Source organism: Zalophus californianus, chromosome 15 (assembly GCF_009762305.2).
Source record: "Zalophus californianus isolate mZalCal1 chromosome 15, mZalCal1.pri.v2, whole genome shotgun sequence".
Lineage (NCBI taxonomy): Eukaryota > Metazoa > Chordata > Mammalia > Carnivora > Otariidae > Zalophus > Zalophus californianus.
The window spans coordinates 89025719-89040105 of NC_045609.1; the positions used below are offsets into that span (position 1 = coordinate 89025719).

General features: G+C 41.1%; 1 protein-coding gene across 9 annotated transcripts in view; it reads left to right on the top strand.

Moving 5' to 3' along the window:
* Positions 1 to 3869: 3869 nt before the first annotated feature.
* LOC113923830 (zinc finger protein 717-like) overlaps positions 3870 to 14387 on the top strand; it is a 28561-nt gene continuing 18043 nt past the window's right edge. For 3 of the 9 annotated variants that reach the window (XR_004819665.1, XR_004819664.1, XM_035724357.1), the window contains exons 1-2: positions 6783 to 6843; positions 7013 to 7165. Coding sequence is in view for 7 of the 9 variants with exons in the window: in XM_035724357.1 (XP_035580250.1) it covers positions 7151 to 7165 (15 nt within the window). In the remaining 2 variants the exon portion in view is untranslated. The other 6 variants (XM_035724355.1, XM_035724354.1, XM_035724356.1 and 3 more) reach the window with 6 other exon arrangements.

Genomic DNA, 14387 nt, shown 5'->3' on the forward strand with positions numbered 1-14387 from the left:
CTTTTAACTGATTCAAAAGCATTGTATAAAACAGTATGTATATAATGTATTGTTGAGCCTGTAATGTGTGAAAATATATTTGCCTATAGCAGTAAAATGGAGGTGAGTGGGAGAGAAGATGTATTGTGATAAGAAAATGCCTCCAGATGGTAAATCGAGTCTATAAGCATAAATGAAGAGAACCATAAGTAATAAATAAGTTTAATACACAAAACTATAAGTACATCATTGCTCTTCTTTTACCAAATTCTTTAAAAGACATACATTATATAATGTAAGAATTATAACAAAATCTTGTTTAGTTTGTAGTATTTATAGATGTAATGTGTATTACAATTGTACCTCAAAAAAGGGTGAGGTGGATATAGAGGTATATAGAAACAATGTTTTTATATATAACTACAGCTAAGTTGGTATGAATCTAAATCTGATCCTGATAATTTAAAATGTATAAAGTAAGCCAAAGATCAATCACTATGGACTCTGAGAAACAAACTGAGGGTTTTAGAGGGGAGAGGGTGGGGGGATGGGTTAGCCTGGTGATGGGTATTAAGAAGGGCATGTATTGCAGGGAGCACTGGGTGTTATATGAAAACAATGAATCATGGAACACTACATCAAAAACTAATAATGTACTGTATGGTGACTAACATAATAAAATAAAATAAAGTTAAAAAAACTAAGGAAATAGCTAAAACATGTATAGTGAAAAGAATCATTAAAGAAATATAAATGCTACATATGAAAATATTAACTATTTCACAAAAGAAAGCAGTAAGGAGGGATAGAGGAATGAAAAAAAGATATGAGAAACAGAAAAAAGTAAAATTGCAAGTAAAAATCCAAGTATATCAGTAACACTAAATGTGGATTAAACAATCCAATCCTAAAGTAGAGATTGTCAGACTTGATAAAGAACAAGATCTATGTCTATGCTGTACACAGATTCAAAGATAAAAATGGATTAAAAATAGAAGGGTAGGAAAATAAATATAATTCCAACAAAAATCCACAAAAAATGCCATACTAAAGTGGTCATACTAATGTTAGACAAAATAGTCTTTAAAGCAAAAAAAAAGTTATTAAGAGATAAAGATGGACATTTTACAATGAAAAACTGCCAATCCAAGATATAGCAATTATATAAACATATGCACCTAATGACAGAATTCCAAAATACATGTAAGAAAAACTGACAGAAATAAAGGGAGAAAAAGACAATTCAGTGACAATGGTTGGGAACTTCAGTACCTCATTTTAATAGTGAATAGAATACCTAGGCAAAATAATAACTAAAAAATAAAGATTCAAACAACAGCATAAACCAACTAGATCTAACAAACATGTCCAGAGCAATCCAATCATCAAAAGCAGAATAAACATTCTTCTCAACTGCCCATAAAACATTCTTCAAGAAAAACAAAGCCATAAAATGAACCAGAATATATATAAAATGATAGAAATAATACAAAGCATATTCTCCAATCACAATTGAGTGGATTTCATAAATAAAAACAGAAAGTAGTAAGGGAAACTCACAACTATGTTGGAAATTAACAAACCCCCAAATTACTATCTCTCAAAGAAAAAATCAAAAAGGAAATTAGAAAGTATGCTGAAATAACTGAAAATTAAGACCCAACTTACTAAAACTCATGGGAGGCAACTAAAGCAGTGCTTGGGGGCCAATGTATTCATATATGACCAAAGAAAAGATATTTTGAGTCAATAATGTAATATTCCACCTTAAGACACTTGAAAAAAGAAAACTGATCTAAAGTAAGTAGAGGAAGAATTAGAACAGAAAGAAATGAAACAGAGAATAGAAAAACAAAAGAGAAAATCAATTAAGCCAAAAGCAGGTTCTTTGAAAAGATCAACAAAACTGACAAACATTAGGTAAATTGACCAAGAAATAAAGAGAGAAGACTCAAATTGCTAAAATCTGAAATGAAAGATGGGACATTACTACAGACCTTACAAAAATTAAACAGTTTTAGAAGGAATTATATGAACAATTGTACACCACTAAATTAGATAATTTAGATGACATGGATAAATTCATAAAATACCTAAAATACCAAAACTGATTCAAGAACAAAAATGTGAATGAATCTGAAACAACTGAAGAGATTGAATTAGTAACTTAAAAGTTCACACCAAGTAGCCCAGGTCCAGAACTTCACTGATGTATTAGCAAACATTTGAATGTTTGGTAGGGATTTAAAGGATCTCCAAATACCACACCAATAGGTGTTTAAGAGAGGAATGTAGAATCCAGAAGACCAAGGAAGGGAGGCTAGGGACTCCAGAGTCTGAGAAAAGAAGGGAATGGAAAAGTAAAGGCTGAGTTTCCTGGGTCTGCATAATATAGCCAATGAGGTGCAACTGCAGGATCAGAAAAGATACATGAATTTGAACAGAGGTCATATTTTAGGAAAAGGGAAAACCAGAGATAGGTCTGATAGGTCCATGGGCCAGACAATCAACCGCCACCCCTAGCACTAAAGTCCACATCAACCCAATTACAAAAACCCGTTCTATCCCTGTTTCTAGAGGTGCAGCAGTGACAGCAGAAAGCAGTGTGTTGAACTTGTTTGTTTGTGTCACAGAAACCAGGAAAGGGAAGTGCATGTTCAAGTCCAACTCAGGAAAATAAATAAGTAAAGATTCTGATAAGTGGATTTATGAATGGAAAAATCATTGGAGTTTCTGGGCAAGTAATTACCAGACACTGGAAATGTAAATTTGCACTGTTTTGGAGTGCACCCACTCTATGACACAATTATTTTATTCCTGTATATATGCTAGAGCAGGTTTTCAACAGTGAATATCATCCTTTGATGGTTTTAGAAGTTAGTGGGTGAGAATAGCATCTATTTATGAGACTGATACATGTCCATTGTGCTAAGAAGGCACTTGGACTAGCATCTACTTAATGGGTTCATAGAGTGCTGCTGTCCAGTGTTTAGATGAACTACTCCATGATATTTCTGCCATTGCATCCATTTTGTGTGGCCAAGGGGCATGCTGGGACCTCAGACTGACATTAGTCCTTCCCTAGATAGTCCTTCCCTTGCCTGCCAAAACCTTCACCTCGTAGATCTCTTAGATAAGCCCCCCGTGGACCATACCAAAACTCCACTCTTTTTGGTTTGAATTGACCCACCTGGCTTTAGCTTTGGAACTTCACACACATCGGGGGGGGGGGGGGGACCCTAATGAAGACATGTATTCCGGGTTCTGCTGAACTTGCTCTGCTTGCACGCTGTTTTGACCTCGTCTTGAGGCCCCTTGAAGCATGAGGTATTAGGTCCTCCAACCTGTGAGTAATAAACTTCTGTAATAAACTTCACTTTCCCGTGTGGTCTTTTGTTGAACCTGAGCTCACCATCCCAAACGCCAGGATCTACTTTAATAATATTGATTTAACAAAGTAAAAACCGTTGCCATATCTGCTTTTAAAGTTCTATAATAAATGCAGACATTGTGATATCTCACTTCATGTTTTAGTATGCAAGTGGAAAAAAACCCGAGTGCATTCTACAACCACACTACCATTATTACAACTAACAATTAAAGCTGACATTTCATGCGATGGAATGTTTCCCCGCATATTAGAATTTTCCCAATTACAATGTCCTCTTTCAAGATTTCATAACGAACCAGAATTCCCCGTTATTGTCACGTGGGTAGAGACCAACTCTCACCTATCACAGCCCTATCCAGGCAGCTGGACACGTCACCTCCCACGGCTCCTAAAGGACTGAGCGCAGAGGCTTGTGGGAAATGTAGTCTCCCGCTACAATTCGAATTCCGCAGGACTTCCCGCACAGGACTCTGGGAGTCTTCCGGGTTCCTTCTGCGCACGGGCGGACCCGCCCCTCTTCCGCCCGGAAGTTTCCGTCAGCTGCGGCCACGGCCTCTGGTGGGTTGGTTTTTGTGTCCGGAAGGTTGGTGCGAAGGTGGAAAGGGAGCCCTGCGGCGCGCGGGGACTCGGCGGGGGCGGGACCTGACGTGCAGGTGCGACCCACGGACCGGGGCTTGGTGCGCGGGGCGAGGGGCGCTGGCAGGGCCCGCCTCGGGCTGTGCTTGCAGAGGTCGCTTCGCTGCGAGAAGGCACGCTGTGGAGGACCGGCGTGTGCTTCGGGGAGCTTGGCGCAGGTGGGCGGTGGAGTGCAAGATGACAGCGGGGCGGGGTGGGTCTGCAGACGGTCCGCGTCCACGTTCCGGCTCTGCCACCGAAGCCTCCGGGGCCGCGCCAGGAAGCTTTGGGACGTTCCTCTTGCTCACCTCCGATGCGGGCGTCTTGGTGCAGAGTGAAGTGACCCCGATTCCCGTAGAAATCATTGTGAAGGGCGTGCGCGCCCGGGTCTTGCCGGGAGGCAGTTGTGTCTGCGGGGGTTTCTTGGAGTCCCCTCAGCAGGCCAAGCGTCAGGTCCCCTCCACTACGCAGCCTGCCAAGCACTTGCGTTTACAGAAGTTGATGGAAGACCTAGTTTCCAGGGACCGCTAGTTCTAGGAGAGATGGTTCGGCCCCGGACGACAGTCTTGTCTTCTCTGGACGCAGGTAGCTGTTAGGAAGCACGAAGGCGAGGCGCCCCGTGAACGGGAACACGACTACCCCTGCACCCTCCCACTCGCGCTTCAGAGCAGAGGCAGGAGAGTCCCAGAAAGAAGAAGACCCTAACTTGGCATGGCCAAGCAGTTACTGATGCTTCTGCCCAGGGTGAACAAGGTTTGGGGGATTCCACCTCCCGCAGAAGTTACCAGGGACGGCGTGTTACTGGAAGGTTGGGCCTGCTTTCAGGAGACCTGAGCCAGGCTGAGACGGGTGGGCAAAGGCCCCGGGAATGTGACTCCTCCGAGGGGTCTGAGGTGCAGGGGTAACCTGCTGCAGCTGAGAGAAGCCAGCTGCCTGTGTTCGTGACACTCCCGTTGCTTTATTCTCCCCTCATCGTTGCTGTTGTCTGAACGCTCTCCACCTAACACGGCTGGAGATGTGCTGATGCTCCTCTGTCTTGAATCTTCTTCCTGATGGCTCGGAAGGGTTTGCCAGGGCATCTCTGCCTTGTAAGAAGGATGGGGGGAAATGGATTTGAGGACATAAGTGGTCTGCCAGGCTCACATGACTCGCATACATCAGGCATCCTGACTTTTAGATAGTGTTCTCTCTTTTGCCACAATTAAGCGACAACGCGTTTGTTTCTGCCATCATTTTTGATAAATGCGGTCAACTTAGAACAACCATTTCTTAGAAGAACTTGCCTTAAACATGCCTATCCCATTTTCCCTGATGCTTTCTCTATCTTATGTCTTTTGCTCAAGGCATTTATAATACAGGTGTTTCCCACTCAATGCCAGTAATCTGGTCTGTGAAAATAAAAAATTCTACAGGAATGCCAGGAGCCTGTTTTTCCATTTTTCATTGCGCAAAATGGGAAAATTAGACTGCATCACATTTCTTCTCTAAACCATTTTTTTTAGAATGTAAATAAAACACAGCATGTGCCCAACTGTAATCAACAGACTCATGTAATGAAGTAAAGGTGTGAAGACATAGTCTTCTGAAAGGCAGACAGTTTTGTATGATTCCCATGGTCTCTTCCAGCAGACTCACTAAAATCCATCTAGTGGGCATTCTTTATGCTCTTCAAAAGTTCTGTATGTGGTTGTCAATTTCTGCTGATGGTACTTGGTGTGTTATTCAAGACTTTCTCCCCCATATAATTTTTGTAAAAACATACTGAGTTTGGGGGTTTAAATGTATCACTTTAGCATTTGCTAGGTAACAGGCCAACCACATTTAATGACTTTATTTATTTTTTAAGATTTTAATTAATTTATTTATTTGTCAGAGAGAGAGAGCACAAGCAGGGGGAGCGGCAGGCAGAGGGAGAAGCAGGCTCCCTGCAGAGCAAGAAGCCCAATGTGGGACTCGATCCCAGACCCTGGGATCATGACCTGAGCCGAAGGCAGAGACTTAACCAACTGAGCCACCCAGGTGCCCCACATTTAATGACTTTAAACAAGGGTCATTTTATTTTTTTTGAAGTCTTATGGCCCAGCACTTGGGACTAGGTTTACTTGATCAGTTCCTGTGCTAGTGTTGCCTGGTTCACAATAGAGGCCATAATCATATGGTGCCATGACTAAGGTTGGTTGGTTGAAGAGGACTTCATTTACTTTTTTGGTGGTTGGTGCTGGCTGTTCGCTGAGCCATTTGTCCCTATCAGGCTAACCCCAGGCCTCTTCACAAGATGTTAGTGGAAAAGTACTCTTCATCCTGTGTCTGGGTTGTATGTGCTGAATTCCTTTTGATGAAAGCAGGTCGAGTGCCAAAGCCCACGTCAGTTTTGGAGGAAATGAATACAGGGAAGCAAGTCATTGAGAACCATTACTGGAACAGTGCACCACAACAAAATGTACCGTGTACCTTATGTATATGTTTTCCTATAAAGTCATGGGCCAAAAATGTTGGTTGCAGGGTATATACGTTCTATGAAGATGGGGTATTTAAACCACAGGTGTCCTCATGGAAACACTACTTTGAAACCCTGCGTGTATATCTCTGTTAATAGGAACATAGTTAATCATTATTTAAATAAGCATCTTCAAAATCTTAAATTGATACTTACTATTAACTATTTTTTTTAAAGATTTTATTTATTTATTCATGAGAGACAGAGACAGAGAGAGAGAGAGGCAGAGGGAGAAGCAGGCTCCCAAGGAGCAGGGAGCCCGATGCGGGACTCGATCCCAGGACCCTGGGATTATGACCTGAGCCGAAGGCAGACGCTTAACCATCTGAACCACCCAGGCGCCCCTTACTATTAACTATTGGTAAGTCAGTAGGAAATAGGTGTTTTGATTAACTAAAAATAAACTGTATATGTAAATTAATGGGCTTGTGGGTACTCCTTCAATGGGGTCTTTCCTGCCCTTTCTCAAGGTGTAAAATATTCTTGTCCCACAGAAGGTGCTCTCTCTCTCTCTCAATTGTCTTTTCTAGCTAATGTGTAGAGCATTTCAGACAAGAGAATCCAGGATCTGGGAGCAAGCCACAGCCGTCCTGTTATGACCCTAGTCCATTTGCCTTCTCTCCCAGCTATCTTTCCAGAGTCCTCTGAGTTTCCAAGAACCGTGGGAGATGAATACATCTCTGGTGAGTTGTTTGTTTGTTTATCCCTCAACTTGTTTTACATGGGGCTTCATAAGCTTGATGAGGAAGGGCTTATACTTTAAAATAGAAAAATAGAAATAAGTAAAATGCAGCTTTAGGGAGATATACATAGACCTGATAAAGGTGGCATGTAGATATGGGCAGGTTATATGACCGTAGAGTCATCCAAGGTGAGTGCAGATTGGTCTCTGGTGTTTCTGATGCCATGGCAAAAAGACACACACAGTTGCTACCTGTTCAGAAAGGACCCTTAGAAGAGGCCACATTCTCTTGGGACATGCAAATTGATGCAGTGGACGGTGTTTTGCTACCAGTCTGGAAATCAACATTTGCAGCACTCTGCAGTGGTGATGGTTACCTAAAACACAACTCGCTTAATAAGCTTTGCTAAAATGGTGTCCCAGGCAGCTTTTGGAGGGCCCCACTCAATCCACGATCCAAGGCCCTATTTGATCCAAATCTTGGGATTTCTGTAGGACTGAATGGACTGAAGGTCTTTAAATAACTCTCCACGGGCGCCTGGGTGGCTCAGTTGGTTTAGCGTCTGCCTTCGGCTCAGGTCATGGGATCGAGCCCCACATCGGGCTCCCTGCACAGTGGAGAGCCTGCTTCTCCCTCTCCCTCTGCAGCTCCCCTTGCTTGTGTTCCCTCCCTCTCTCTCTCTGTCAAATAAATAAAATATTAAAATAAATAAATAGATAAATAACTCTCTACATGTTTCTCTCAGCCAGTCTGTCTGTGTAGGTTGTGCATCCGACTGTTCAAAGTTGTATTTTCTGACAAATAGTTCTACGACTCATTTGCACTCTAACCTACTCAGTGTTGTCTTAATTCACATCTTCTAAGTGGAGAAATAACCACAACCTACATATCAACCCAGATTATAGTTTGGTTCAATGACTGTAGGCTTTGCCTTCCTTGAATCTTCTGCTGTAGTAAAACTACTGTCCAGGATTTTCTCCTGGACATTCTTGTCTGTTAGCTTTTATGGTGTTAGCCTGTTAGCCTCCCTGGTGATTTGTTTATTTCCTCTCCTGAAGGTAGCTCATCCAAATGTTCCGATCTGGGCCCCATTTTCATACTATATGGCTTTTCTTGAATTATTTGGCCCCCTGTGGTTTGACAGTCTTGACAGTTCCTCTCTCCAGCTTGGACCTCGTCCCTAGCCTTTCGACCACAGGTTCAGCTCCCTGGTGAGTGCTTCTTTTGTAGCCACCCAGAAGACACCTCAAACTGAGCGAGTCCTATGTGAAAAGCATATCTTCCTTTCTTCCCTCATGTATGATACTTCCTCCATTTATCCAGTGACTCAAATGGGATTTCTCCTGGCTCCCTCCCTCCCTCTCAGGTGTAATCTCATTTAATGTGAAGTCCTGCTACTTTTGTTCTTTCGATTTTACCTAATATCTGCATCGGTGCTCACAAGTAAGGAACTTTCTGTTTTACATTAGTATTGTCATTCTCGGCCGAACCTGAAGAATGATGTGTTTGCTTGTTGATCAGGTTCAGTCCCTCTTGAGCTGTGCTGCTAGCCACATGTGTGGGGGCTGCTTGAAGAGTCCAGCTGGAGAAAGCACTAAGGAATTAGATATATTGGAATAAGGTTTAAGGTGAAGACAGGCAAAAGTATAAAAGCAAGGAGCACAGATTTTGATAATTTTTGTCTTTTTATTTGTATAAAATTTTCAGTGATTTTTATTTATAGTTTTTATTATCATAGAATTATGAATTGCGAGTTCAAAAATGACCTGTCATGTGTTCAGTGCTGTTAAAGAATATTTAATTTTCTGCTATTTCTGCTAATCTCTTGAAATGAGTAGGGAGAAATGGATGTATGCATCAACATAAGTCATTTTGGACTAGAAATTGGTGAAAAGTTGGTTAACTTTAAAATTTTGATAAAATATACATAACTACAAATTGGCCATTCTGACTTTTTTTTTTTAATTTTATTTTATTATGTTAGTCACCATACGATACATCATTAGTTTTTGATGTGGTGATCCATGATCCATTGTTTTCATTCTGACCATTTTTAAGAGTACAGTTCAATTTCATTAGTTATCTTCATATTGTTGTGAAGATCTCCAGAAATTTTTCATCTTTCCCAAATGTTGCTCTACTCATTAAATACCAACAGCCTATCCCCTCTAACTCAGCCTTTGGCAACGACGGTTTTATTTTCTGTGTCCATGAATTGAGCCTCTATAAGTGAAGCCATGCAGTATTCATCTTCCTGCGACTGACCATTTTAGTTAACATGGTGTCTTCAAGGTTCAGTTGTGTCATAGCATGTTGTGGTCATAACTTATATTTGTTACTCCCATGAAGTTGAATTTAATTACTCTTGACTCTCAAAGCATTTCTCGTATTTTTTTCTGTAAGAACTGGAAGAGACAATTTTTTCAGCCTTAATAACAGTTAAAATGGGAAATACTTAGAAAGTTTTTCAGTGCTACATGTTCCCAGATTTCTAGTATTTCTCACTTTTCTTTCATCCCTGCAAACTGGACTGTTTATTTCCCCCTGAGCTCATCACTTTCCTATAGTACTTTACTAAAGGCAGTGACTAGTAGCTGATATTTACTACTAATAATGTTTTCCCGCCTCTTTTTTTTTTAAATTTTATTTATTCTTCGAGACACAGAGATAGAGAGAGAGAGAGAGAGAGAGAGAGAGAGAGCACGAGCAGGGGGAGAGGCAGAGGGAGAAGCAGGCTCCCTGCCGAGCCAGGAGCCAGACATGGGGCTCCATCCCAGGACGCTGGGATCATGACCTGAGCCAAAGGCATATATGCTTAACCATCTGAGCCACCCAGGCGCCCCTCCCACCTCTTTTTCTAAAGCTTTAAGCCCATGAGGTAAACATTATTTGACTTAGTACATACCACTGACGTTACTTCAGTAACACTGCCTACATAAGTAACGGTTATTGTAAGTAACACTGTGATCTGCCGTTTAGCCCCTGGTAGCGTAGATCAGCCCCTTCCCAGTTTCTTTGCACTGCTGTTGCTGTTGTTGTTGGTATTTGTTTCTGTCTGGTTTTGGTGCCCATTATCAATTAGGCCCACAAGAAAGGTTTCTTTCTTATTCATACTACCTATTCATCATGGGTCGGCTTTGTTTTTTCTCCTTTCTGCTTTATTCAGTGTTCCAGACAGAGGAGTTGTGTTGTTTTTTTTCCTTGTTGTTGTTTTGTTTTTAAACGGTAACATTGTTGGTCCTCTCACAGAGGGAGAATATGGGGATCTAAGCCTGGCTCTTACAGCTTCTACTTAGAAGTGACATGTGTTAGGTCCATCCACACATTATCGGTCAAGGCAAGGTAAATGGAGGAACACAGATCTGCTTATGTGAGTTCCACCTCAGAGGCATGTTAATCCTTCTGCAGAGAGGGGCACCACAGGGAGCGCTATGGATTAAATTGTATACCCCCAGCATTTATATGCTGAAGGCCAGCCCTAGCTGTCAATGTGACTGTATTTGGAGATCAAGCCTTTAGAAAGTTATTGTTATTAAATGAAGTCTGAAAGGTGGGGCCCTAATCTGATAGGATTGCTGGCCTTATGAGAAGAGGAAGAGGAGGGGTCTTTACCTCCCCACTGTGAGAAGACACAGCAAGAGGGTGACCATCTGTAAGCCAGGAAGATAGTCTGCACTGGGAATGGAATTGACTGACACCTTGATTTAGACATCCTAGCCTACAGAAATCTGAGAAAAGAAATTTTCCTTTTAATCCTTTCAGTGTAGGGTATTTGTTATGGCAGCCAGAGCTGACTAATAAGGAAGGGACACTAAATTTTGGTGAACAGAAGCATAACGTACCATACTCTTTTTATTCTTGCCCAATTTTCTTTCTTTCTTTCTTTCTTTTTTAAGATTTTATTGAGAGAGAGAGCAGGAGCAGGGGAGCAGAGGGAGAAGGAGAAGGAGGCCCCCTGCTGAGCAGGGAGCCCAAGACAGGGCTCGATCCTGGGACCCTGGGATCATGACCAGAGCTGAAAGCAGACACTTAACGGACTGAGCCACCCAGGCACTCCATCTTTCTTTTTTTTTTAATTAAATTCAATAGCCAACATATAATATATCATTAGTTTTTGATTTGGTGTTCAATGATTAAACGGTTGAGTATAACACCCAGTGCTGATCACACCTCCTTAATGCCCGTCACCCAGTAACCCCATCCCCTTCCCACCTCCCTTTCCACAACCCTTTTGTTTCCTGGAGTCAGGAGTTTCTCATGGTTTGTCTCCCTCTCTGATTTCTTCCCATTCAGTTTTCCCTACCTTCCCCTATGATCCTTTGTACTATTCTTATATTCCACATATGAGTGCAACCATATGATATTTGTCTTTCTCTGCTTCACTTATTTCACTTAGCATAATACCCTCCAGTTCCATCCACGTTGATGTAAATGGCAGGTATTCATCCTTTCTGATGGCTGAATAATATTCCATTGTATATATGAAACACATCTTCTTTATCCATTCATCTGTTGAAGGACATCTTGGCTCCTTCCACAGTTTGGCTATTGTGGACATTACTGCTATGAACATTGGGGTGTGCGTGTGCCCCTTCTTTTCACTACATCTGTATATTTGGGGTAAATACCTAGTAGTGCAGTTGCTGGGTCCTAGGGTAGCTCTGTTTTTAACATCCTGAGGAACCTCCGTACTGTTTTCCAGAGTGGCTGCACCAACTTGCATTCCTACCAACAGTATAAGAGGGTTCCCCTTTCTCTGCATCCTCGCCAACATTTGTTGTTCCCCATCTTGTTAATTTTAGCCATTCTAACTGGTGTAAGGTGGTATCTCATTGTGGTTTTGACTTGTATTTCCCTGATGACAAGTGATGTGGAGCTCTTTTTCATGTGTCTGTTGGCCATTTGTATGTCTTTTTTGGAGAAGTGTCTGTTCATGTCTTCTGCCCGTTTTTTGAGTGGGTTATTTGTTTTTTGAGTGCTGAGTTTGAGAAGTTCTTTATAGATATTGGGTATCAGCCCTTTATCTGTAGTGTCATTTGCAAATATCTTCTCCCATTCCGTGGGTTGCCTCTTAGTTTTGTTGGCTGTTTCCTTTGCTGTGCAGAAGATTTTTATCTTGATGAAGTCCCAAAAGTTCATTTTCGCTTTTGTTTCCCTTGCCTTTGGAGACATGTCTTGCAAGAAGTTGCTGCAGCCCATGTCGAAGAGGTTACTGCCTATGTTCTCCTCTAGGATTTTGATGGATTCTCACATTGAGATCTTTCATCCATTTTTAATTTATCTTTGTGTATGGTTCATTCTTCTATATGTAGCTGTCCAGTTTTCCCAGCACCACTTATTGAAGAGGCTGTCTTTTTTCCATTGGAATTTTTTTTCTGATTTATCAAAGATTAGTTGACCACAGAGTTGAGGGTCCATTTCTGGAGTCTCTGTTCTGTTCTGTTGGTCTCCGTGTCTGTTTTTGTGCCAATACCATGCTGTCTTGGTGATCACAGCTTGAAGTCAGGCAACATGATGGTAATATAGCTTGAAGTCAGGCAACATGATGCCCCCAGCTTTATTTTTCTTTTTCATCATTCCCTTGGCAATTTGGGGTCTTTTCTGGTTCCATACAAATTTTAGGATTGTTTGTTCCAGCTCTTTGAAAAATGCCAGTGGTATTTTAATAGGGATGGCATTGAAAGTGTAAATTGCTCTGGGCAGGATAGATATTTTCACAGTGTTTATTCTTCCAATCCATGAGCATGGAAAGGTTTTCCATCTTTTTTTGTCTTCCTCAATTTCTTTCATAAGTGTTCTGTAGTTTCTAGAGTATAGATCCTTTACCTCTTTGGTTAATTTATTCCTAGGTATCTTTTGGTTTTTGTTGCTATTGTGAATGGAATCAATTCCTTAATTTCTCTTTCTACAGTTACATTGTTAGTGTATAGAAAAGCAGCTTTTATTTCTGTGCATTGATTTTGTATCCTGCCACATTGCTGAATTGCTATATGAGTTCTAGTAATTTGGGGGTGGAGTCTTTTGGGTTTTCCACATAAAGTATCATGTCATCAGTGAAGAGAGAGAGTTTGACTTCTTTGCTAATTTGAATACCTTTTCTTTTTGTTGTCTGATTGCTGAAGCTAGGACTTCCACTACTATGTTGAACAATAGGGGTGAAAGTGGGCATCCCTTTCGTGTTCTTGACCTTAAGGGAAAAGCTCTCAGTTTTTCCCCAGTGAGAATGCTATCCGCTGTGGGCTTTTCATAGATGGCTTTTATGATATTGAGGTATGTTCCTTCTATCCCTACACTGTGGAGAGTTTTAATCAGGAAAGGATGCTGTATTTTGTCAAATGCTTTTTCTGCATCTATTGAGACAATCATAAGGTTCTTGTCTTTTGTTTTATTAATGTGATCTATCACATTGATATGTGGATGTTGAATTAACCTTGCAGCCCAGGAATAAATCCCACCTGGATGTGGTGAATAATCCTTTTAATGTACTGTTGGATCCTGTTGGCTGGTATCTTGTTGAGTATTTTGGCATCCATGTTCATCAGGACAATCGGTCTGTAATTCTCCTTTTTGATGGTGTCTTTCTCTGGTTTTGGGATCAAGGTAATGCTGGCCTCATAGAAAGAGTTTGGAAGTTTTCCTTCCATTTCTATATTTTGAAACAGTTTCATAGGTATTCTTCTTTAAATGGTTGGTAGAATTCCCCTGGGAAGCCATCTGGCCCTGGACTCCTGTTTGTTGGAGGATTTTTGATTATGCTTCAGTTTCCTTCCTGGTTATGGGTCTCTTCAGATTTTCTATTTTTTCCTGTTTCAGTCTTGGTAGTTTATAAGTTTCCAGGAATGCATCCTTTCCTTCCAGATTGCCTAATTTGTTGGCATATAATTGCTCCTAACACATTCTTAAAATTGTCTGTATTTCCTTGCTGTTGGTCATGATCTCTTGCCTTTCATTCATGATTTTATTAATTTGGGCCCTTACTCTTTTCTTTTGGATAATTCTGGCCAGAGGTTTATCGATCTTACTAATTCTTTCAAAGAACCATCTTCTAGTTTCATTGATGTGTTCCACTTCTAGTTCCTGTTTTGTTGATTTCTGCTCTAATCTTTATTATATCTCTTCTCCTGCTTGGTTTAGGCTTTATTTGCTGTTCTTCAGGTCCTTTAGGTGTAAGGTTAACTTGTGTATTCGAGATTTCATTTTTTTTGAGAGGTTTGTATTGCAA